The 26,946-nt window shown below is 34.1% G+C and overlaps 1 protein-coding gene across 1 annotated transcript in view; it reads left to right on the forward strand.

Annotated features, from left to right (window-relative positions):
- Positions 1-26,946, forward strand: part of LRP1B (LDL receptor related protein 1B) — a 1,257,096-nt gene that overhangs the window by 1,164,693 nt on the left and 65,457 nt on the right. The window contains exons 77-82 of the mRNA XM_087819400.1: positions 2,828-3,051; positions 4,339-4,445; positions 12,583-12,699; positions 14,556-14,729; positions 15,721-15,846; positions 21,122-21,286. Coding sequence (XP_087675526.1) covers positions 2,828-3,051; positions 4,339-4,445; positions 12,583-12,699; positions 14,556-14,729; positions 15,721-15,846; positions 21,122-21,286 — 913 coding nt within the window. The remainder of the gene's footprint in view (positions 1-2,827; positions 3,052-4,338; positions 4,446-12,582; positions 12,700-14,555; positions 14,730-15,720; positions 15,847-21,121; positions 21,287-26,946) is intronic.

The following is a 26,946-nucleotide window of genomic DNA, read 5'->3' on the forward strand; positions in this document are numbered from 1 at the left end:
TAATTTATCATTAGTAGGACTTCACCAGACTGCTCACTTGACAAAGTACCATTAAATCAAACTTCTGAATGCTTTATTATTAGGAATTTGGGTTCTTAATTGTCAGCAGTCCAAGTAGAGCAATAGGGAATGGAAAGATAATCAGACTTTTTATGCATGAGTAAAGTAAAATGAAAATCCTTTTTTGTCCTAAAAAAAGTGGAATTTGCAGTATATATGTCCTATTTTTGCCAGGATACCATTATGGTATAAAACCATGAGTAAATTTAAATGTGATAAAGGAAAAATAGATATTTTCCTATGCTCACGCTAGACAACAAATACCATATTTTTCTGCGTGCTAAAGGTTTGTTCTCCTGGAGTTAGAAAATGATAAATATGCTCCAATAGGCTCTAAACAGATTATGATGGTTATTTTTTTCATTGTCTCTTACGCTTATAAATATAATATCTTACCCTGACATGTGCATGTCATTTGTTATGACAACTTTTTTTTTACCTTTTTTTAAAAATATATATATATGTATATATCTTTATTAATTTCAGTGAGAGGAAAGGAGAGGGAGAGAGAGAGGTAGAAACATCAATGATGAGAGAGTCATTGATCAAGCCCGCAACCCGGGCATGTGCCCTGATCGGGAATCGAACCCCAATCGCCTGGATCCCAGGTCGATGCTCAACCGCTGAGCCACACCCGGACAGGCCAACTTTTTTTTTTTTAAAACATATCTTTATTGATTTCAGAGAGAGGAAAGGAGAGGGAGAGAGAGAGATAGAAACATCAGTGATGAGAGAGTCATTGATCAAGCCCACAACCCGGGCATGTGCCCTGACCGGGAATGGAACCCCGATCGCCTGGATCCTAGGTCGATGCTCAACTGCTGAGCCACGCCCGGCCGGGCAATATGATTACTTTTAAATGCCTCCAAACTGGGAAAAAACCCACAAAAAACAGTTAATTTAAATGACATCGGAACCCATGAAAATAATTTTGTGATTTAACTGAGAGACATCTTTATGTTCTATTCACCTATGTATATTATTTTTACGTCATTTCTAGAGTATGTCTGTAGAATATTTTTTATTTAACTTTAGCTATCTATGAGATATTACTCAGTAGATGGATAGTATTTATTGTTAGAATTAGAAATAGTATACGGTAAAATTTCATAATTTCAGTTTTTAAACCAATAGGTGGAAAGACTGATAATAAAAGTCAGAGCGCCTAGAAATTTCTGGGGTTCTGTGTTTAGTTCAAGCCATATTTTTCTTCCTTGAGATCTCAATAATCTCATAGCAGATAGTTACTTGCAATTCTTGTTCCTTGCTACCTCATAGTTTTTGTTTTGTTTTGCAAAATTCAGTCTCTTCTCTTTTAATCCAAGTTTACTTCTTAATAAAATATACTCACGAATAAACCACATGAGAAACTTTCATGTGTCAAAACCCCATATTTTCACTGGTTGCCAATTCCTAATGATGTTCTTACACATTGCCTACATGTCTAGTTATATTCAACTTCAAAGAGTTGTTTCCATTTTTTTTTTTTTTTTAAGTATATCTTTATTGATTTCAGAGAGAGGAAAAGAGAGGGAGAGAGAGAGAGAAAAACATCAGTGATGAGAGAGTCATCGATCAGCTGCCTCCTGCACGCCCCCACTGGGGATCGAGCCGCAACCCGGGATGTGCCCTGACCGGGAATCGAACCGTGACCTCCTGGGTGCTAGGTCGATGCTCAGCCACTGAGCCGTGCCCAGCCGGGTGTCCATTCTTGATATAATCCCTGCAAATCTTTTCTCACTTTTGGTTATGCACAATAAATTTGGCCATGTACAATTAATTACTACATGAGTTCCTGCTCAAAGTGATCAAGTTAATTGAAGGGCAGAGAGCATACATTATTCTCCTTGCTGTCTGTTCCCAATGGCTTCTCGTATCTTTGTCTCACAATAATTCAGAAATGCAATATTAAGCAGAAAATCCAAACTAGCAGATTTAATATAGATGACAGAGATTGTAGCTTCCCTCAAAAGATATTTAAATGCAGAATCTCTCTGAGTGTGCCTATCTGTACTATTTACTTTTCAACTTGTAAATCAAATTATATGTGGTGAGGATGCAGGGCCAGTGGAACCTCTTTAAATTCCTGAAAACAGTTTATTGATCAAAACTCTTTGAAAAAATTTTCTAACAGCATCTATTCAAGCTGAACATATGTATAACTTAAACTCAACACTTCTATTTCTTGCTAAGTACTCAATAGAAATAAGTTTTTGTGTCTTGAGACATGCACAAGAGTAGTATTCATGACTTTAGTTATAAGGATCTAAAACTCTAAATAAGCCACATGGACATCATTAGTAAAATGGTAAACAAATTGTGATATATTCATAAAAATAAATAAAACATTATTAAGAACTGTAATGCACAAAATATGGATGAGTAAAGAAGTCACAAATAGAAGAGTAAGATTCTATTTACATGGATTTGTTTAAGCTAATCTATGGTGTTAGACATCAGAATTATTCTCAGAAGAATACTGACTGGGAGACATCACAGGTTAAACATATAATTCTGGACATATTCTATCAGAGTGATGAATAAAAAGGGTCAATGATATTGGTAAAACTCCAGTGAGTTGTACACTGGAACTGTGAAATTATATAGCTATAACTATTAAGACTAGGTGTTTAGTATATTTAAAATCTATGTAATAATTAGCTCCTGGCCTTGTTAATATGATTTTCATACACCAATGTATAGTACAGAAAAATTCACCAAGTTGTTTTTTGAAAATTCTGTGGTTTGTTGTTTTGTTTTCTTGTAGTGTCCTGAATTTAAAAGGCCCAGGGACATTGCAGTTGACTGGGTAGCAGGAAATATTTACTGGACTGATCATTCTAGAATGCACTGGTTCAGTTACTATACCACTCACTGGACCAGTCTGAGATACTCTATCAACGTAGGGCAGCTGAATGGCCCCAACTGCACCAGGCTCTTAACAAATATGGCTGGAGAACCCTATGCTATTGCTGTAAATCCTAAGAGAGGGTAAGTTAATGACTTGGTTATTTATATTTCTTGATATGAGTGTCCATTTTAGAGATTGTTCCATCTTTACTCTACAGTTTTGTTTCTGTAATGAGTGTTCAACAAATAATAGATTCACAAGACTTCTGAAAATCCCTCCACTTCTTTTGTAAAAAAGCATATCCATGTTATTTTACACCAAATAGATGAGCAAAATTTATTTTTCCCGAAAAGGCTGCAAAATTATACATTCAGTGTGTGTTTGTGTGTTTTTTAATAATATTTATTAATTTTAGAGAGAGGAAGGAGAGGCAGAGAGAGATAGAAATATCAATGATGAGAGAGTCATTGATCAGCTGCCTCCTGCACGCTCTTTGTTGGGGATCGAGCCCACAACCCGGGCATGTGCCCTGACCAGAAATTGAACCACGATCTCCTGGATCCTAGGTTGATGCTCAACCGCTGAGCCACGCCCAGCCAGGCTGTGTGTGTGTGTGTGTGTGTGTGTGTGTGTGCATTTCAGAATAATGAAACTAATGTGATAAACAAATAACCACTATGGTGAATCTAATACTGAATTTTTGTAACATTAAACATAATGTTAAACATATTAAGTGTAGAATATTAGTGTTTTTAGCTATTTGTGACAATAAAAGATGAAGGCATATTATGTATAAATAAAGGTAAACTATTTAACACAACCATTTACTTTCTTTTACTTGAATTTTTTTCTTTCTTTAGTCTTTCTCTTTTTCGTTTAGAAGCAATGACCAAAAAGTAAGTAGGGGGATGTTAAATAAAACTCCTGATCACGCATAAAGTGTTTCAGCCGGTGCTTAATAAAAGGAAGCAAATGCTCTTTACTTAGCAATATCGTGCAGTGTCGCGTCTTCTAAACAGAGAATGTATCTGTCTGAGGGAGTAGTTACTTTACCAAAAAAAAGAATGAAAGCATATTGATGCAGCATCCATAATAACACAAATATTCTGTGACAACAGAGGATAGCTTTGTTAGAAATACTCCTAAAATGTTAATGATATTTTCAAAATGGAACTTTTAATATCGAATAATAAACTACAGTGCATATTATTAAACAGTGGCTCTCAACTTTTAGAGCTTAGTTAAGATCGTTTTAAATGTTGATTCCTGGGGCCCTCTATTGGAGGTTTCCATTCTGTAGCTTTAGAGTTGGGTCCAGAAATGTGCTTTTTCAGGGACTCTGGGGCTGATTCTGATGCTCATGATCTGAAGAAACACTGTGTTTTGCGGTAGAGTTGAGTTATAACCAACTTGACCTATCTTTTCAGGATGATGTATTGGACTGTTGTTGGGGACCACTCCCACATAGAAGAAGCAGCCATGGACGGTACTCTGAGAAGGATTTTAGTACAAAAGAATTTACAGAGACCCACAGGTATAATGTATTTCTGACATGGTTTAAAATTGTAGCATCATGCAAAACATATTTAGTGTTACAATTCTTTAGTTTTGTTGGCAATATAATCATTTTTACAAGCAAATACAGTAATTTATAGTTTGACATTATGAAAGTCATTAACATCTCATGTTGTATTTTTCCAACTTGAAAGCCAGGCTCTGATCATACTGCCAGTGATATTATGGGGATATTATTTGAAAACTGCCTAAGTTTTAAGGCCATTATTTGGATTTCACATGCATGAAATTTTGACAGTTTATAGCAAAGTATTAAGGTATAGCAATGTATTCTTACAGAAAAATGTTAACGATGCTGGGGTGGATGGTAATACTTGAGGACACGAAACTAAATGAAGGATGAGCTGGGAAAACATCGATAATTTTTGTGAGACAGGTTTGATGATGCCTTGCTTTTTGATTCTCAGATTTCAGCCTGGCTTTCATTTGCCTCCCAGTTGTGTCATCGACACAACCATGTCGGCTCCACTCCACTCCACACTTCGCATCCCCAGGGCTGCTCAAGAGCTGAGGCTTTGATTGCGCCCCTCTGCCCTTTCTCTCATTCCATTTCTCCCCCAGGCTTCTGTCTAGAATTCCCTCCAGCTTTTGTACATTTAGCTGTAACTTACCCGTCTTGTAAGGTCTAAGTGGAGCGCTATTTCCTCAAGAAAAACATTTCCGACTTCAGGAGTCTCAGGGATTTTGTGCCACCCACTCCCGCCTACTCCATCCCCATCAAAAGGATAGAATACATTTTCTAGAGCACGTATAATTTAACAGTTATGCTTTGTGATAGATTTTGTAGTTGAAAATTTATATTTGGCACTTATATTCTTATTAACTTTTAATGTGCCTTATGCCTTTTCCTCCAACTAGATTGTTTTTACTCTTTATGGGAATGAGCAGTCTTTGGGATTTTGTTCACTTATGTAAGTGTGTCTCCATTCAGCAATTTAACAAATACTAATTGAACGCCCACCTGGTGCCAGAAATTGTTCCAGATGCTGAAGAAATAAGTTACTACCCTTGTGAAAAGAATCCGTTTCCCATGAAACTTACCTTCCTGTAGAGAAGAGAATATGTATTATGCATCGTGTCAGGTAGTTATAAGTGCTATATAGAAAAAAGCATACTATGGTCCGGGCAGTTATGAGGTGTAGTGTTTTAGTTATGACTATCAGAGAAGAGATCTCTAGAAAGGTAATATTTGAAAATATAACAATAAAAAGTGATAGCAAGTCATGTGAATGTGTGAAGAAAGGGATTTCCAAGCAGAAAGAACAGAAAGTTCTGAGTTAGGAATGAGCTTAGCACGTGTCTAAAAACAGCAAGAATGTCAGTGGGTATGCCTGGAAGCGTATGAGAGTGGTAGACATGAGGGTGACCAGCCAGCCAGGGACAGAGGATCTGGAACCTGGAACACACTGATAAGCCCTGGATTCTATTCTAGCTTTAAGGGGAGTCATTGGATAGTATTGAGGAGGAGAGTGGCCTGTCTGCCCAAACACAATTTTTATTGTTTAAAGACCTGTGTATTTTTTTCCTTAACTTTTTATTTTTCACTAAGTTTAGACTTATAAAAAAGTTGCAAAATTACTTCAGAAATTCTCTGATGTTAACATCTTACATAATCACAGAATATGTAACATCTCCATTTTCAAGAATGAAATGGCAGCAGCTTATAGAAGAGCATGTAGGAGGGCGCTTTGAAGGGAGCCTGAGACAGGAGTTCTTGCAAAGGTTATTTATAAAGGGAGTGTAATTCAGGAGAAACCTGTAAAAGGTGGAGAAAGGGAAAAGCCCAGAAAGACTGTGCCTTAGGAAAAGTCTAGTCTCATCTTGAGCCATAGAGCAAGTGCTTTTAGTATAAATTCCACTACAGGCAAGGGGACCATCTCTTAATATTTCCCACAGCTGTTGCTTGACCCTAACTTCCCAAGCGGGCTGCTGAAGGCAGTTGAGCACAACTCTTTGCAGAAGGGAGGCAAGTGTGAGTCCTTAGCTGCTGAAGCAGCAACTGGGAGATGGGTCCCTTGCCTAGCAAGGGAAATTAGGCCTGGGTCCCACAGCGTCTTCTTTAGTGGACTAAATGAAGGTGCATGTATTGGACATTTCCCATGTGCTAACCACTCTGCTCAGCACTATGTGTAATTTAATGAACATGGCACAGTCCCTTTTCTCGTGAAGTTTACATTTGAAAAGGAAAAAAAAATCTGAGGCATGATCGGAAGTAACTACTGTTGTGGCAAAATGCGAGAATTGTCACATATCTTGTAATATTTTGGAAGTTCAGAATCAAGAAAGATTGTCTCCAGTATGAAAAATTAAACACAAAAACAAACTATGTGAAAAGTAACTCTTGAAATAGTGCTTTAAGAATGGATAAACATTTGAAAGGCGGGGAGATACTCCATTATGACACAGTGTTTATGAAGATTTTCTTTGGAGTTAGATACATCTGTTTTTGTTGTTTTTAATTCCAGGGCATCACTTATTAGCTCTGAGGTCTCAGAAATGAACTATTATCTTCAAAGTTTGATTTTGTTATTAACAAATCAAGGGGTAATAATAACTAACTTAAAATATCACTGACTGTGTTAAATGACATAGCACTCTGAACCTGGGCTGCGCTGTGGACGTCATGGCGCACCTGAAAAGAGACAAGGCAGCTAATGTAAAATGAGCTGAGAACAGAGGACATTACATGCTAAGGTGTTTAGACATGGCTTTTTAGTCAATAAGGAACCACTGTAAAATGTTGATTCAAAGACTGCTGTGAATAGCATAGGCTTTCAGGCATGTGTAGCACTGTGCCAGTGGAATGAATGATAAAGAGACTGAAAAACCAGGTAACAATCCTTTGAATTGTCCCATTGAGAATGGAGAACAGCATAACTAGAATAGTAACCATGAGATTAAAAACAGAATTAAGCAGAAATAAAGCAGAATTAAAATAAAAGAATGTATCAAATGCATATGAGAATAAAGGAGATAAATATCTCCAATAAATTCAAGTTATTCATGCAAGCATTTTCTTGTATTTTTCCTTCATCCATCCCTCGTTTCATTCAAAAAATATTGTTACTCACTATATGCCAGGCACTCTTCCTCATTTGAAATATGGATCCCTGCACTCATGGACATTATAGTCTAACGTGGGTGACTCTAAAAACAAAACCAAAAATGTGTGTGCGCTCACACATGCACATGTGTGTAAATGGCTGGATAGAGAAGAGTGGGTGCTGCAGAGGTGTCTCTGATTATAGTGGTGAGGAGAGGCTTTTTGAGGAGAGCTGATTATTAAGAATAGTTGCTAAATGATGTGAAAAGATTGGGTGCATCCTGATGTTAAAACACAAACGAAGGAACAGGTCAGAAGACCCTGAGATAGCAAATGGAATTGAAAGAAATCCAAAGAGCAAAAGAAACAAATTGGAAAGAAGCGTGAGACCAGGCTTAGAGAGGCGCACAGGGGCCACCCCTGTGAGGTCTTAGAGGCCGTGGAAAGTACCGTTGACTCGTGTTAAGCAGGTCACAGAATCTGTTCAGACATCCATAGGGACACATCTAGAAGGCAGTTGGTGTGAGGCTCTCGACTTCTTTTCTAGCAGGCATATTTGACTTTTCTTCTCAGCAACTCTGTTCCGAAGCTTCTGCCCCACTTACAGGAGTTGACTCTTAGAAGCCTTTAATTTACTGTTTCAACTAATAGTTATTATGTGCCTAGTATATATCAGGCACAATTCTAGGCACTTGGAACATAGGGGTAAACGCACAGTTATCACTCCTAGTCCTCCTAGTGTTTACATTCTAGTAGAGGGCAAGCGCTGAGATGCCTCAGTAAAAATATAATGTTTAAAAAGTAAATTATAAAGTATGTTTTGAAGTGTTTAGTGCTATGGTGAGAAGAATGAAAGTATAGTGGTAAGAAGGTCAGTGGGGGGAGGGGGAGCGATTAGTTTGCAGTATAACATTTTTAAGTCATTAGAGGGAACTTTTGAGAAGATGGCACTTGAGCCCAGATTGTGTGATGCTGTCACTCAGCCACAGCAGATGCTGCAGGTGTGAGTGCAACTCAAGGTTAGTCAATCGGAGGAGATATCTCACAGATAACTGAAAGTTGTAGTTCTGGAGATCAAAGCAGAGTAGGAATTTAGTTTGAAGAATTAGCAACAGAAAGCTGATATTTAAAGATGTTGGAGTTCTTTAGGTGGACAAGGGAAGGGAAAACAAGCTTCTTAAGCTAGAATTTTGTGAAATGTATATATTTAGAAGAGTAAAGATCAAAAGTGAGGTCTGCAGCAGTGCCTGAGCAATAGGAGCCAAGCGACAGGATTCAGTGTCATCACAGCTGAAGGAAGAGTTTCAGTAGGAAGATGGTGTACGCAATAGGGACTGGTAATAACAGCATAGCCTTCCATTTATATGAGAGTTAAATTGAGCAACCTGCATAAACTTTTGAATGCCAATTCTCTCATCTGTAAAACAGATTGATAATATTTACCTTACCTATAATTAGTGTGCTTAAAAATAATTATGTGTTGAATGAATGAAGAGATGAATACCTACAATTTTTAACATTTTAACCAATGATATGGTTGTAAGGCTTCTTTTAACAAATCACACACTTGTGTGTGTGTTTTATTAGGAACTATATTAGGAACCCCCAAAGGGTACGAGACCCTTCCTCTTTACAGCTGCGTAGTATTCCATGGTGTGAATGTCCCACAGCTCTAACCTATCTTCTGTTTCAATCTTTTGTGAGGCGGTTGAGCAGTATGCTGCACAGGAATAGGAAGGCAATCTGTTTTGTTCTATGCTCCATGCTTCATACTTGGCGAAGTATGTTGCCAGGGAGGTGCCTTATGAATGTAAATGTTGTTAATGAGTGCTGGGTCAGATAAGGACATTTTCCAGTTTTCTCTCAAGTAGAAGGGTATGCAAGATTATATGCATTTGATTTAAGTGCCATATTATTTGATTTATAGGAGCTTATTTATGTTGCCTTTAACTTCCCCCAAATTGTGGCAGTTTTTGAGAGAATAAAGAATTACACACTGGCCCTTGGACTAGTCTTAAACTATTTGATTCAGTCAGCAAATTTTTGCCCTTGTCTAACCAAAGTTCTCTAATTAAATAAAATGGACAAAATCCTAAGGACTGCTTTGGAATTCTACAATGCACTTATTTTACTAACTGTCATAAATAAACATGTACATATATATGGAAAAATAATGTAGCTTGAAATCTAAGACTCTCAGTAGTAGTAGGCAACCTTTCTTAAAAAAATACTTTTAACAATTTTTTAAAATAAATTTGATATAGTGGTAAATATCTTTAATTTTGGGGGCCTCTCTTATCAGCTCTTAAATCAAGAATACAGTAGTTGCACACTTGCTGGTTATTACTACCTCACAAATCTTGGCTTTGCTTTAACACAGAATGTATATAATATTTTCTCTATTTCTGAAAAGGCAGTAATTTTAATGTATTGTTCTCTCAAAATCTTCTTCGTTAAATATTACATTGGTACTATGGTCATTTCTCATAAGAGTTTTCTTTTTTCTTTTTTTCAAGACTTTAGTAAAAATAGGGAAACTAGTGGGAAGACAACCTTAGAAAATTTCAGAATTCAACCAAAGTGAAAGTCAAAAGTTTCTAAAATGCAATAGTAGTTTTGGTATCATGGGAAATGTTAAGCAAATGACTACATGATTAGGGTCTTTATTGTGCATTTCTAAAACTTAGTGATCCTGTGTCTTTATCTTCTATAAACCCTCCAAATTGTGATTCCATTTAGAACAGGTTGGGCATTTTATTTTAAATTTTCTGTACTTATACTGACTGGGTTCCACATATTCATCATCCTCAGTTTAGATAAGAATGATTGTCTTTGAAATTGATTTTTCCCCTGGTTTATTACTGTTTCTTTAAGACAAAAAGGAAATGTAATATTTTAAAGCTAGCAATGGACTAGAATGGACTAGTTTTTTCATATAAATTTGACTCTCATCTCTATAACTAGAAAAGTAGTTAATTTTTTTATTAACCTTTTAATTTAAAAGACTATATCTTTTATTAAAGAGCTTAAGGAAAAATCAAAATCATTGATTTGTGAAATTTGTGAAATATAAACCCCATCTATCTAAAAGCTTTGTTATATAATTTTTATCTAACTGTCATTGCATTGGATAATATAGTATGTGAGCAGAGCTGATAAAGATGTGTATGTTTTATACTAGCCTAGACTAATAATGCAATATATGATACTTTTGGGAACTTTTTACTGCTGATGAATCTGTAAAATCAATATTTATAGTTAACTTGGATTACACAAGTTTTTTTTTTCTATAATTAGAATATTTTACATTTTTAAATATAAAGACCAATTTCATTGGGCACAGCTTTTTAAAACTTACTTCTTTATTCTATTACGTAGTAAAAGAGAAAGAAAATTGTTTTTCTTCTTTTTTAGACAAATCTTTTGAAATAAAATGTCAGCAGCAGGAAAAAGCAAAAACATAACTCCCAACATGGCTCCAAATAACAAATTTATAATCAAGCAGAAACTAGTAAAACATAGAACACTTGTTTTCATTATGAAGTTTTTCCTAGAGGTTGATTGGACGAATGAAGTCCTTATGTCATGCTTGAGGAGCAATATTTACATTTATTTTGATCACACTGGGACTAGATCTACCTACTTAATTGAAGATTTATTCCCAAATGATGTTCACCATAATTTTTTATTTATTCTAATTGTTCAATGTTGGGCAATCTACATAGAAATACAATTAGCACAATTTCAAAAATACCTTTCATTTAGTTGCCTTGTCATTGAAGTGTGCTCAATTGTTTATTGAATGTTCTGATTGGAAAAGCTCTTTCACATTCAGATGCCAATGGTATTTTACTAATATTGTTCTGTCAAAGTATGTACTACCTCAAATCTAAAGACACAAAAATTAAATATCTACAGCAATGGAGGTTTATTTTAGAATCTGTGTGTCGTAGACCTTACTCATCTATATTGAAGGAACATTACTTAAGACATTCTAAGTGTTGACTTTTTTTGCAAGAAGATCATGGCCAGATTCCAATCACATTATAAAATAAAATTTAAAAAATATTAAATTTGAATAAATAGAAAAGCATTTTTATCATATGTTATTTTAGTCCACTGTTATTCACTAACAGATATTGAAAATAAAAATAAAGACAAGTCATCTCAGAGCAAAGTAATGATTAAAGAAAAAAAATTAGAGAGGAAAATTTAAGCACAACTAGAACCTTAAGGAATTTACCATTCATTCTCCACTATAATCATCAACCTTTGGTCTATTTAAGCTTTACATGCACACAGATATCTCACATCACTATAGGCCAACTCCAAATGGGTGAAAGTATCTTAAAATTAATCCCATAACCTTTTATGTATTGAGAAATGCACCTCATGAAAATATTAAAAATATAACTAATTAAACTGAATTATTATTATTTTAAATATATCTTTATTGATTTCGGAGAGAGGGAAGGAGAGAGAGAGAGATAGAAATATCAGTGATGAGAATCATTGATCGGCTGCCTCCTGCACCCCTCCTACTAGGGATGGAGCCCACAACCTGGGCATGTGCCCTGACCGAAAATCAAACCTAGATCTCCTGGATCCTAGGTCAATGCTCAACTGCTGAACCATGCTCGGCTGGGCTAAACTGAATTATTTTAAAAGTTGTATAAGTTACTTAAATGATAAGTTAATTATGTGTATACTACAAAGCTAAAACCAAAAATATCATGGAAAAGTCTTTTAGAAAATAGCCATAGCAAAGAAATCAGTTAACTGTGGAAGGAAAGGATACTTAAGGTAGCTTTTCCAATGTGAAATAAGATTTTTGCTACACTTTATTAAATAAATTCTATGTAATCTATACATATGTATTTCTGATAACAATTGTTTCACGTTTTCTAATTTGTACAGTATAATGATATCGATTATATAAATTCTGTGATGCTTGAAGAGAAACATCCATCATAATTGTACATTAAGAAGCAAAAACATAATTTTAAATAATATCAACTTTATTTCTGTTATTTGTCTGTGTGTTGATTGTCAGGCCTGGCTGTGGATCACTTTAGTGAGAGGATCTACTGGGCTGACTTCGAGCTCTCCCTTATCGGCAGTGTTCTGTACGATGGCTCCGACTCAGTAGTCTCTGTCAGCAGCAGACAAGGTTTGTGACTTTAATTATTAGCTTTTGGTATTTAATTATTATTCACAGAATTAAACAATGGTATGTAAATATAAGCATGAACGCTTTATATTTTGGATTTCCTGAAATTCTTCTTTCAACTTGTAGCTCTTACTATTGATTACAATTTTCATTCCTACTAGAATAACAGATGCCCAGCCAGAACCAACTTCTGGACTCTTAGGACAAACATGGTCCATCTTTACCTAGATTCAGAAATTTCACATCCTGTTGCTTCTGAGGATATTCCATTCTAAGCAGAACACTTCAAGTAGTGAAGATTAGCATCTGTGAAAACCAATTTTATTTCAAATTGCAGTGATAACAAGCAGGAAAGAAGTTACTGGATACAGTAAAATATGAGAGTAAAACTATTATTATTATAGGTATGGTTTCATACGGGGGAAAGCAGTGTGTAAAATGACAGCTTACCGCTGCCGTCAGTGACCTCAGGGTCTGCTTGTGCTGTTCATTTTTTCTCTCCACCTCTGTCCTGCCTCCTCTGCTCGCTCTTTCCGGCTCCCTTTGGTGCCTCATATTTCTTTGACTGGCAACCTCACTTCTTTCTGTGAATTTCTTTCCCTTCTGTTTTTTTATGGTTTTTTTTCCTTTCCCTACCACAACCTCTTCTTTTATTTACCACCAAATCCTCATAATATATACTTGAAGTTTTTATATTTACAAACTATATTTAGTGGACATAGTTTTTCTCCTTTTTTAACAAAAGCAGAGATGTTGAAAGAGAAATCATTAAATCGAACTTTCATTGCGCCTTTGCCTAGTGTGTGTGTGTTTTGTGTGGTGACCATGAGTGGAAAAAATAATTCCTCATTTCTGTAATTTATTACAAGAAAGTTAACCTCTTTCAGCTTGTGTATATTTTACTATTTCAAAAAACATTGAAGAAAAATATATGTTTAAAACACATTTTATGTTCTACAAACTCTAGATAATAGATAAAATACAGGGTGAACAAAAGTAGGTTTACAGTTGTGAATGTGTGAAAGTTTATTCTTTTATTATTTATTAATTGTATTATTTATGTATTGTTGTCTTATGTATTCTTGTATTATTTTCCATGCGAATAATTGTAAACCATCTTTTGCCTCACCCTGTATAAATGCTATCATTTTACTTGTGTTAAATTTCAGTACCAAAAGTTTGATTAATTATTCTTAAAATAATAATTATTTATTGTAAAATCTCTTAAAATAAGTCATTTCTTAAAATAAGAAAAGTGATGGTCTCTTATTTTTAGCCAAACTAGTCAAATGTGTAACTACCATTTGCCAGTTTTTTGTTTGTTTGTTTTGTTTTACCCTATTTCCAAAAAAGACAATAGTAACGTCAAATACTTTGGGGGGTTTTACTCTTTACAATCTACTAAGGATTGCCTAATAAATTTGTCATTCAAGTAACCTAACTTTGATCATGAATTTGATCCAGAGTACAATTTGAGAATTTTATGAACTGCCTATTTTTGTGCAATGGGTAAGATTAGCCTATAGGCTTTTCTTTTGACAGCAAATTGTAAAGCAGAGCAAATTACACTGCACATAATAAGCCCCCAGCAAATGCTCTGTGGTGTTGATGATTAAAATAACGATAAAAATGTCTTTTACGTTCTGAATGACATATTGAGTATCTCACATATTCCTAAGGCAAATAAATTAATTCTAATAACCTTACAGGTAATGTTAAAAATATTCTAGTTCTGAACATTTTGTTTCCTAAAGAAGACTAATAAGGTTTTCTATAAGATTTTGGATAAACTTTGTTTTCTTAAGTCTGAGAACTTACATTGCAACTTTTATAACTCTACCTTTTAAAAATTCTAGGCTTGTTACATCCACATAGGATTGATGTCTTTGAAGATTATATCTATGGAGCAGGACCTAAAAATGGTGTATTTCGAGTACAAAAATTCGGCCATGGTTCAGTAGAGTACCTGGCTTTAGATGTCGGTAAAACAAAAGGTGTTTTAATATCTCATCGCTATAAACAACTAGACTGTAAGTATAATACTTTATACAGTTGTCTGAGTTGGCGGATTTTCTTCCTTAAGACTCTCAAAAGAGAGTGATTTTTTTAAAACTGTCTTAACTATTTCAATGCCTTAACCCCAGTAACTTCAGTAACTTTAATTTTTATTTCTTCAGACTTTAAATTGCCAATATCAAGATAAAAATAATACAAAAGTTTTCTGTTTCTGTCATAATATATATGAAAATCTCAATATTTGGCTGTGTTTTCTTAGAATTAGAATTGACATTGTTATTTTTAAAAAGCCTCTTATTCTGTTTTTCTAAAGTTCTTAATAAAACCTTGTAAGTCTATAGTCAAGTAAGAAAATTCATCATTAGTTTGATTTTTCTTACTGATAATCAACTAACAATTGTATCATTAACATTCTATCTTTAAAAGTATCTGAAGAGAGCTATTCTCAAGAATTGTGTTTTCTCTGATTACTTATGACTTTTATTGTTACTTTTCCTCCTAGAAAGGAATTGGTAAATAAGAGACATTATTATTTTGAAAGGTATATTTTAAACGTAACTATCAAAAGTATTACTGACAAAAGTAAAAATGTGGCTGAAATTCCAATGATCTGTCTCTATGTATGAGTTCATACTTCAAGAAACTTAAAGATTATTTATAATTAATTTTTGTGGCAAATAGAAAGGAATTTAATCTCATTTGGTGCAATGATCTAGAAAGGTAACAACTGGTATCTATCCAGGTCAATGCTGGAAACATTAAAACAACATATAACCCCCTAAAAACATCTAAAATTCTATCTCAAGTTTTGATGCTCTTTACCAATCATCTGACATATATGGTTCCAAGGTTAGTAATAACTCTTCACCTAGCAAGATACTTCCAGCAGAAATTTGAAGTGATTTCTTTTCAGGGCTGTGAATTCATCATTTCACCTTACTGAATTTTATGTTTTTGAAACCTATTCTATTTATAATTATGCATTTCTTCTGTTGTTGTTTTCAGTACCCAATCCATGCTTGGATTTAACATGTGAATTCCTCTGTTTGCTGAATCCTTCTGGGGCGACCTGTGTGTGCCCAGAAGGAAAATATGTGATTAATGGCACCTGCAATGATGATAGCCTGTTAGGTAGGTAAACTTCAGTATATCTGTAAATAATCCATCTGTACGATACTGTTTTACAGCTATTGACGATGAGCAGAATTAACTACTCAGTCATTAATTTATTTGCCTTAATATCACTGCTTCTTGAATGCCTGCATACACTGTTCTTCAGCTGATGATCTTCTATTAACTCATGCTACATTTATTCACAAAGCTGCACTGAAAGCTTACTGTGTTTACAGAAGGTTGAGAACTTTGAAGTCACACACAGAATCAAAATAATTTTATATAGCTCTTGTATCAGTAAAGATCATATTTCTGAGCATGCTACTCTACTGGTTTAAACCCAACCCCAAAGTTCCTTTATTCATTCAACAAGTTTATATTGAACAACTTCTGTGTGCCAATATTAATTTAGAAACTGAGGATTAATGTAGAAACTATCAGTTTCTTCTGTGTAAAATTTGATTAACAATAATTATTGCCACTACTAGTAATAATGTTTTGAGGGCTTATGAACAAAGCATAACACTAATTTAGAAACCAAGAACTAATTCAGAAGCAAAACCTCCAAGATATCTTCACTCACAAAATTGATAATTTAGAAGCTAGAGGTAGAAACAAATATTAAAATAAATTGAAATATCATTTCAGATGCTGATAAGTATTAAAGAGCAAAAAATAAAACACACAAATAGTGTTATCCCTTATATGTAAGACGTTAGTTATATTGGAGAATAAAATTACTATTAAGAAAAAAAGAAAATCAACACAAAATTTTATGTCATAGACAAAACCACATGCTCCAAAATCCCTAGAGGGAAGAGTACACACTTAAGATCTTTGCGTAGCAAGATTTTCTACCTGCTTTATGTCCCTTCTTTAGAAAGAACGCCACGCACGAACACTGTATCTTTGCCCTCAGTCACCCATATCATTTCTCATTGTTCTCCACTTGGGGCTAAATGCAATCTGAAGACTAGCCTTTCCAAGACACGAAATGTCTAAGACTATCATAATAATTTTAATTTAGTTGGATTTCTTAAGCACTGGCTATGCAAAGCTTAAGAGGTTACAAAGATGAAGTGCTGAATAACCAATAACTAGATATTTATATGGATAGCAATACAAACCATAGAAGAGACAGTTAAATTTTTCATGAGGATTTGATTCTAGGTCAGGACACATGCCAGAGCTGCAGGCTCAGTCCCCAGCGGGGGGCGCGCAGGAGGCAACCGATGGATGATGTTTCTCTCTCATCCCTGTTTCTCTCTCTCTAGCCCTCTTCCTTCTACCCCCTCTCTCCTAATATATTTTTTAAAAGTCTATCTTCTAGAAGACATGCCGCACTTGCACCAGTTCCACACACAGCCATAACCAGTGTTCTCACACACCTCCTATGTATTGTACCTACTCACGCTCTTGTTTGGGTGGGAGAGGCCCCTGGGAGAGAGATTAGGATTCTGTACATAAGCACAGTACTGATGCTGCCAAAGTGACTTTTACATTCACTCAGATGTTATGTGTTTTTTTTATGATCAGTTTGTAGACAATATTTGTTTTTTCTTTGTAACTGGAATTTCTGTCTTTTCTACATAACTTTCTCTTTGTTTCCTCTTTGATTAGTGAAAATTATTTATCCAATAACCCAAACTCAAATACACAGGAGGAACCCAGCCTGGGGCAGGGCTGAAGGGGAGCTTTGAACTAGGCCAAGATCTATCTGTCACTTAACCAAACTGTATGACCCTCTTTCCCTGAGTCTCATTTTCTTCTGTGTAAAATTGGATTAACAATAAATACTACTACTGGTAATAATAATAAATATTTTAAAGACTTATGAGCCTATCATATTGCAAGTATTTTATATGTATATCATATATCATTTCATTTAATAATCACAAAATCCCAATGACACTATGCTGTTAATACCCTTATTTTTACTGAAAAGAACATTGAAGCATGGAAAGGCTCAATTGAATGGCTAACATTACTTAATAATGATGGTACCTGGGGTGAACCTAGGCATTCCACATTCTAACCCATACCCCAGTGCCTCCATATCACCCACAGTACCCATGCTCAGAGTCACTGGAAATATGATAAATAACATACATAAAGTGCTAGCACAATGCCTTGCAAAAAGTAGAGACACGGTACTCTAAGTCTGTCATGAAGTAGGTAAGAAAATGACACAGGTTGTATGGTTTTATGTTTGAAATGAGGAAGCATGTTTGTCTAAATACACTTATTCAAGATCTAAAGCTTTTTTAGAGATTTCAATTTTACCATTTCAACCCTACTTGAAAGGCATGATTACAGATACCTTCTCAAAGTTCATTTTGTATCTTAAAAGAATATGTTAAAAAAATATCCACATTGGCCCCTGTGTATATGAGCCTTGATAATAGACAGCTTGGACCACTTCAGTTAGGAATATAAATAAGCGCATTTCAGAGTTATTGATTGGTATAGATAAATGCCAATTAATTTCTTCTGACTATAGCCAAGTTTTTCAGCTCATTGTAATTACTTGCCTTTCTCTAGCTGTTATTGTTAAATGGTGAGCATGCTGAGTATTTTTAATCTGGATGTATGAAATTTGAAATTCTAATGTTACTCATCTTGGGGAAGTATTCACCTGCCCTTTCCTATAGCTGATTATAATTACTGGAGCTTGGCTTCTGGGGGTGATTCAGTTATTGACAAAAGCAGCCTTCTTTTTCATTATAAAATGATTAGTTAGGTTTTGAAAAAATGTAACTCCACTTACATTTCATCAGGCAGTGTTATATTTTTAAATTTCTGGCCCTAATAAGGCACATATAGAAATGCACATGTCTTAACATGTAGAGATTTTGAATACCTATGTGGTTTACCTCGATCAAGTGAAAATAAGCCCATCCATAATCCTAATGTGATCATAATGCCTTAAATATCCATCGTCACTGTTTACATTCGCGACACCAATTATGATATTTCATGCTGAGTGAGTTGGAACTGCTTTGGTAAATTTTAAATGAAGCAAGCATATCTCTACTCTAGGTCTTTCTTGAGAATCTGATCTCTGTATTTAACTCTTTGCTGGAGATTGTCACTTGCATTTACATAGCTGTTTCCAATTCAATATGTCCAAAGCTAAATCGCCCCTTCAACTTCTATTGCCCTTGTGTCAAAAACTGAAACATGATCCTTAAATTTTCATTGCCCTTTTTGTACAACACCAATGTGATTTCTACCTTCCAGTTACCTTTAGTATATCCACATTTATCCATCCCCCATTACTGTATTTTGGGCCATCATATTATGTAGCCTGCACAATTTAAACAGAGTCTTAGTAGTCTCGCTGCTTTCAGTTTAACCCCAGCCAGGTACAGTTATCCTCAGACATTTAGGCTCTTCAAAGACTCAACATCGCTTTTGGGGCATAGTCCAAAATCCAAGGCTCTCCTATGACTCCTCTTATCTCTTCAAATTCACTTTTTTCTTCCAGTTCCTTCCTTCACACTCTAATCCAGGTTCAGTCACAGCAACTTCCATTCAGTACCTCCAGTGTTCACCTTCTGGCATTCACAGATGCTATTCCACGTGAGCTGTATTCTTAGTGTACCTTATGAGCGCTCAGTAAATTATGCTGCTAGTACACGGGAATTTACCAAATAAGTGCTTTAATTTACTGTTGAAATTTAACAAAACACCTTTTTGACCCAGATCTCAGCTTTTCATCCTTTTACTATTCTAGACGTGGTAGATATGGGCTATAAGCCAAATTATCTTTCGATGTATGTGTATATGGTATATACTTATATACTTAATATTTACAAAGTTTTATGATTTATCTTTTTCTTCAAACTTCTTATTTAATTTATTAGTTATAACACATCTATGAGTTAAAATGTCCATTTGTTGATAAGACCATTTTAAAGTAAATGAGGCTCAGACAGGTAATTTGTATGCCTAGTAAGTGGCAGAGCCACGACCTAAACACCAGTCTCATATATTAACAGTCGTTTTCTTCATACTTTGCATTTGTAGTGCTTCATGACAGAGCCTTTCGTATTACAAATACAAACTTCAGTAATACCAACCTAAGCTACTTACACAGCAAAGTATTGGAAACTTTCCCTTGCAATTAGGCAGGTCTCAGAATTGTGTAGTGCTGATGACACATAGGCTCTTGTTATGACAGTGGATATGATACTTGAATCACTGTGCCATTTGAAGTCACTGAGGCTCTTTAAGATGCTCTTGTGACTGTTGCAGTGATATATATTCAAGCTTCTGCTATGTAAGGGCCTCAGTATCTTGAATAAAGAATATAGGTTATTTTTACTTTATCTTATTTATCTCACTATAAAATAGGCATGACTGTAGTTGAAGGCATATTCTAGAATAAAATACCTCTTACAGTATTCGCAATCATTTTCGTTTCATTGGACATTGTGCTTGCTTTAAGTAAAGCAGTATTTCTAATGGAGCAAGGCTACATGAACACACATAGATAAATTACCTGGAAAACCATTCTAAGCCAATCTTTATTATTAATCAGACATCATATTTTCAAAAATAATTTTTCTATTCCAAGGAAGGACCATTCCTTCTTATTCTCCACCAAACTATATAGAATAGATTGTGCCTAATTATTTTACATATGAAAATTTTGCATATGGAAATGTTTCTGACACTGTTTTATCATCATTTTATACTATATCTAAGTGATTTTTAGTTTTGAATGTTTATATATGGTTAATAAGTATGTATACCAAAGAGTACAATTTTATTTAAAAATTTTCCTATATAATAAACTATAGGTCCATATGTATATATGCATAATGTAATATATACTATTTATTATATATACAATATAATATATTTATACTACATATAAAGATATTTGTATATATGTAGCTTAGATATTTCAGTTTGGTTTGATATTAAACACTTCTAAAAAATGGGCCACGATTGCCCATATTATATAAAACACTTATTGGATGGAAAATATCTTATTTTTAGAAAGTTTTAGTTGGTTTTATTGTTTACTGTTTTAATAAATATAAGAAATAGCTAATAATGTTTCAAGCCTATAGAAAAATAAAAGTTAATTCAACATTTGTATTCACCATTCAACTGCAGTTGAAATCTATTTCCTCTGTTTTCAGATAATTTCATTTCTCCTTTTATATTAGGAGTATTTATTTTTGGAATTTTTAATAAAAGCAAATCCTAGTATTTAGTTGTTATTCTTATTCTGTAATCCACTAAATGGCATGCTAATTCATACATTTATTTTTATAAACAGATGATTCTTGCAAATTGACTTGTGAAAATGGAGGAAGATGCATTTTAAATGAGAAGGGTGATTTGAGGTGTCACTGTTGGCCTAGTTATTCAGGCGACAGATGTGAAGTAAACCACTGCAGCAACTACTGTCAAAATGGAGGAACTTGTATACCATCAGCTCTGGGTAAATGTTTGAGTTATATTGTATATTCAAATCACTTGCAATTTTCCTTATACATGGAAAAATATAAAGAAAATGATGTTACAAATATAATTTCTGGTACCTTAATAAAGAATACATTTACACAAATTAAATTTAATAATTTTAACATAATCAATAGCATTGGTTTTAAATTTAGTATTCCAAATTTGAAGTCATCTAACTGAACAATTGTAATGATGTGATTATGTGTTGAGCGTGTACAGTGCTTATAGATTCTGACTCAGGCTTAGAATGATTAAGTGAAACTAGTTTCACAAGCCTATCTGTTTGACTCAAAAATCTGTTTGTGCGTTTTTTCAATTGAACAGTTTGCCTAATGCTAAAATCATTTGATATTGAAAGTTAGGTTCATTTTAAATGTAAATATATTGGTTCAAATATGTTTCACTATTTGAAAGAATACTTTGCTGAGCCTAGTGTGCAGAATACTGGTAGCTTCTTTAAAATATCACTACAATATAATGTCATTCATTGGGGGCAGCATGGTAGTAAACATAGTTTGCAAGTAGCTCTTTTAAAAACTATTCACTACATACGTGCACTCATTGAATAACAGTATCAAAGTCCATTTGTAAGTGACTACTAAAGAACCTTAATGCTACACCTATGCTGACTTCATACCAAACACTAATTACCTCCCCAGTAACTCTACCACAAACTTAACTTTAATGCATAATTAAAACCAAACCTTAAACTGAAACATAGTCATTGTACAAATGTTACTCCTCACATTAACCAAAATATTCATCCAAATCTTAAAAATATAAAAAATAGTAAATGTAAATATATGATATCAGTACATCTAATAGCAATGTATTTCCCATCTAAAATCATAACTACTCTGTTGGTGCGTAATATATAATATGCTTTAAAAATATCAGGTTACTACATGCTAGGATATACATGAGATTCTTATTAATTTATTCAATAGCTATGTTTGCACAACGTGTTTTCTAAAACACACAAGCGAACATTGAAACATATTTTCTACTGACTTCTATTAAATTTAAAATAAATATTTTCCCATGGAAATGAACTAACCCAATGCATAGTAAAAATATAATTTGCAGATCACAATATTCGGTGCAAAGGACATTCTGCAACTATTAGATTGTAATATATGCACGTTTAATTCTACTACAAAAATGCAAATTTATTTAGTCAAATGGAAAATCAACCCATATGATTTTTACATCCCCTACATGATTAATTTCTGTCTTACTGGGAGTTCTCACTGCTTCTATTTCTTATGCTATTCTTTGAAGTATTAAGCATAATACTAACTGAAAGGGTTGCATTAAGAAACATTTTCAGTGGAGTTCAGAGGAACCAAGCTGTTTCTGATTTCTATTGTAATAATAAAAGCATTACCATTTCTTTAAGTTCGATAGTTTTATGTCTATAAATATTTTTTGACATGTGAGTAATTGATAATTAAGCTATTCTAACTGCTTAATTGAATTCTGTAAAATAATATTCAGCAAATTGATTGAAATTAAAAAGGCACTAGGATCCTTACTACATATTTTCATTCTGCCTAAGGGAAGTTAATCTATATAGTAGAGTATATTCTATTGCTATAGATGAAATTGTAGTACTGAGACCTTCATTTAATATGCAAATAAAAATCCAATAAATGTGCTCTGAAAGGATATAGCCTGCAATTTTATTTTAGTAACACAGATACCATTTCCTTCAAAAAGGAAGCTTTTCTTGTGCAAATGAGCTTTAGGAATTTTATTCTTTAATTCTTAATTTTTCTTATTATAATAATAAAATCATTGGGTAACAATTGTTAGCAGCAAAAGGCACCAGAATGTTACTAGTGATTGGACCTTGTTTCAGCAACCTCAGTACTTGAGTTCTAGTTAAGAAAGAATTCAGAGTCAAGACTCAAATACAAGCAAAAGTTTATTTAGAAAGTCATGGAGGTAGAAAAATTAGTCATGAAAGAAGTGAGCCAGCTGGGCTGCGTGGGTTCAGGAAACAAGTTACAGAGAGGCACCCTGCCTGGCTTTGCTGCTTTTCTGGGCCTGGAGGTGAAACACTACTGAGGCCTACATGTTATCTCTAGTTTGGCCAAAACTCTTTCACTGTGGACAATAAACTCGAGGCTTTGTTCCTGATATTATTTGATGTGGGTCAGAACCTCATTGTTTTCAGGGCTTAATGCTTAAGGGAGTGGTCCTGCAAGAGCTGTGTGGGACTCATATGAGGCTATTCTCCAGCCCTTTTTCCTCCTCTAAGGGGGTCTGCTACATGACTAGCAACATACCAGGAGAGGAAAGGTCAGGGAAGGGTCTGAACCACATGGCCAGCCATACGAAAGGTCAGGGGGCCTAAACCTCATGACCAATGATATGCCAGGGGAGGAAAAGTCACCCTAGGGAGTTACATCCTTGTTTTCTCAGTTTTGCCCCTTGCTAGGCACCTGGGGCTTTCCTGGTACCTAGCTTGTTGTTCCTATTCTGTTCCTGCCTGTTTAACTGCCTACTACACAACCAGATAACTTTATTATATCTATCCATGGAAAGATTTAAGTCAACTAAAGAATTTGTTACTCTAATCTATGGCGACTACTCAACCTGCAACAGAACAACAGGGACAAATCTCTATGAAACATTAAATTTGCTGTCCTATTAATGCATCCTGAGCTATATATGGATACAGCACAACTTTTATGTTGTTTTCAAATCATTTGTCCAGACATTGCTTCATTCTTAAAATCTAGATCAACTTTATCTATGCACCTGGATTATTAGAATTTGATTTATATAGAGAATATGTTCAGAAAAAATTATATTTTGAAACAGTAATATAAAAAAGTCATCATCTGAATTCAACCTGACTTATGTTAATATAGTTTACCGTATGATATCTAATAATTACTAATAATATAATATTTAATTAAATCATTTACAAACCATTTTTCACTTTTAAAAATGTGGCTTTATAAAACATCCCCTGGTATTATAGAGTGTAGAACCTCATTATCTCCACACAAATGTTAATTTGTTAAACAAATCCCATTGGGCAATTCATGGATTTATTCATTGTTGGTTTAGTTACAGTTAAGCCTTTTGGCAAATTCCTATGTGGACACTATATAACTAGGGTTTGGGGCAGCCTTAATTAAAATTTATAAGTTTATGACAGTTGTGTAAGACTATAATATTTAAACAAAGAAATGTCACCAGTTAATTAAAAACACACATCTGAGAGGCATAATTAAAATTTTGCATATAGGAATGAGTTTTTCAGCATTCCTTAAGATTATTTTCATAAAGAAAACTGAAAATAAAATATGAATACAATCTGTATTTATATAGGAAAGTACTACAAAATTAAATAGTTTGACATGTATCATATCAACAAGGGTCCATGCAGTTAATTTCTATGACCTGCTCATAGAAGGATAGATTTAAGATAAAGTTTGCCTTGGGCAAAATATTAGAAATTATAATAAAACACTGAAATATTAAGTTATTCAATTATAAAAATAGGAAATAATTAATGAATTATTGCTATTATTGATAGCATTTTGATATTTATGTAATTATATTTACAGTTAATCTTTAATTTTATGAATATTATTCTTTAAGGAATGTTCATACTGTTTGCAATTTCTTTTACTTGTATAGGTCTGTTATTTAGACATTTAATATTTATGTCAAAATAAATCAAGTTTTCTAAGCAGCTGATTTAGAGAAATGTAGAGGAGGGCAAATCAGGGACAAAATAACAAAATATTCCCACTTATGAAGTATGGAGTTATGAAAAAGGAAAGAAAATTTTAATTGGGGAAGTTTGGCAATATATAAAACCAGAACCAGCTAGGTGAAGAATGGACAGTGTAATATTTTATAGTAGGCAGTACATTTGTATTCAATTATTTCAATGAACACAAGAAAGGAAAAGCTCTCATTGTAGCTCTTTCTCATCACCACATTTGTGGATATTCTGTGAAAGGTTTTGTTCCTAGAAGTAAAGTAGGGGAGGGGAAAAGTTGAGGGAAAAATAAATCATTATCTTCTTTCTGCAGTGGGAAGGGTTCTTATAATAATAGCTTAATAGATGGAGAGAATGTTCCTTCTCATTCATTCAAGATATTTTTGTCCAGGCCACTGTTCCAAATGAGATGTAGTGTATAAGACTGCCATCAAATATGACTGCCCCAAAGTGTATGCTAAAAGTCAAGTTAAGCTAGAAACTGTTGGTCACCCTCAGACCATCATGGAACTAATGATGAATCAGGTGTACTGGTGTCTCTTAAGTCACATATGTACCTAGGCTAGAAAGTACACAGTCACCTAATTAACATCTTGATAAAGGTGGACATATGTTTAAACTGCCCATCTTTGCTTTTCTTTCACTTTTTATTATATTAAAAGAGTTGTTTTTCATTTAAATTAAGCTTGATTGCCTAGCTCTCTTAACATTGATATGAATTGTATTTAGGAAGTGCTAAAAGCTAGGTATTTAATTCTACTTGCTTTATAAGAATGCAAGAAAATATTGTTTAAATCATAAAATTATAATTATTAAATAGCACACAGCAAAGGAAACCATTAACAAAACAAAAAGACAACCTACTGAATGGAAGAAGATATTCACCAGTGATACATCCAATAAAGGGTTAATATCTAAAATTTATTTAAAACTCATACAACTGAATACCAAAAAACCTCCAAACAATCTAATTAAAAATGGGCAGAGGACATGAATAGATATTTCTTCAAAGATGACATACAGATGGCCAATAGACATATGAAAAGATGCTCAATGTCACTAATCATTAGAGAGATGCAAATTAAAACCACAATGATATATTACTTCACACCTGTCAGAATGGCTCTCATCAATAAAGCAACAAACAAAGGTTGGTGAGGTTGTGCAGAAAGGGGAACCCTAGTACACTGCTGGTGGGAATGCAGACTGGGGCAGCCACTATGGAAACAGTATGGAGGTTCCTCAAAAAATTAAAAATAGAACTGCCTTATAACCCAGAAATTCCACTCCTGGGTATATACCTGAAGAAACTCAAAACACTGAATCATAAAGAGATATGCACCCTTATGTTTATTGCAGTGTTATTTACAATAGCCAAGATATGGAAGCAATCCAAGTGCCCTTCAATACATGAGTGGGTAAAATAGTGGTGGCATGCCCTGGCCGGTGTAGCTCAGTTGGTTGGAGCATCTTCTCATAAAGGTCATGGGTTCAATTCCGCGTCAGGTTACATACCCAGGTTGCAGGTTCGATCCCTAGTTGGGATGCGTACAGGAGGCAACCCATTGATGTTCCTCTCTCTTTCTCTCCCTTTCCCTTCTTCCCTCCCTCTAAAATCAACAAAAACATATCTTGGGGTGAGGATTATAAAAGAAAAAAAAAGTGATAAAATACATGTATACAATGGAATATTACTCAGCCATAAAAAATGAATTCTTACCATTTGAGACAGCATGAGTGATCCTAGAGGGCATTATGCTAAGTGAAATAAGTCAGACAGAGAAAGACATATACTTTATGGTTTCACTTATATGTGGAATCTAAAGAACAAAATGGAAAAACAAAACAGAAATAGACTCAGAGACACAGAAAAAAAACAGATGGTTGCCAGA

The sequence above is a fragment of the Miniopterus natalensis genome, chromosome 8 (assembly GCF_054644295.1).
Source record: "Miniopterus natalensis isolate mMinNat1 chromosome 8, mMinNat1.hap1, whole genome shotgun sequence".
Classification (NCBI taxonomy): Eukaryota; Metazoa; Chordata; class Mammalia; order Chiroptera; family Miniopteridae; genus Miniopterus; species Miniopterus natalensis.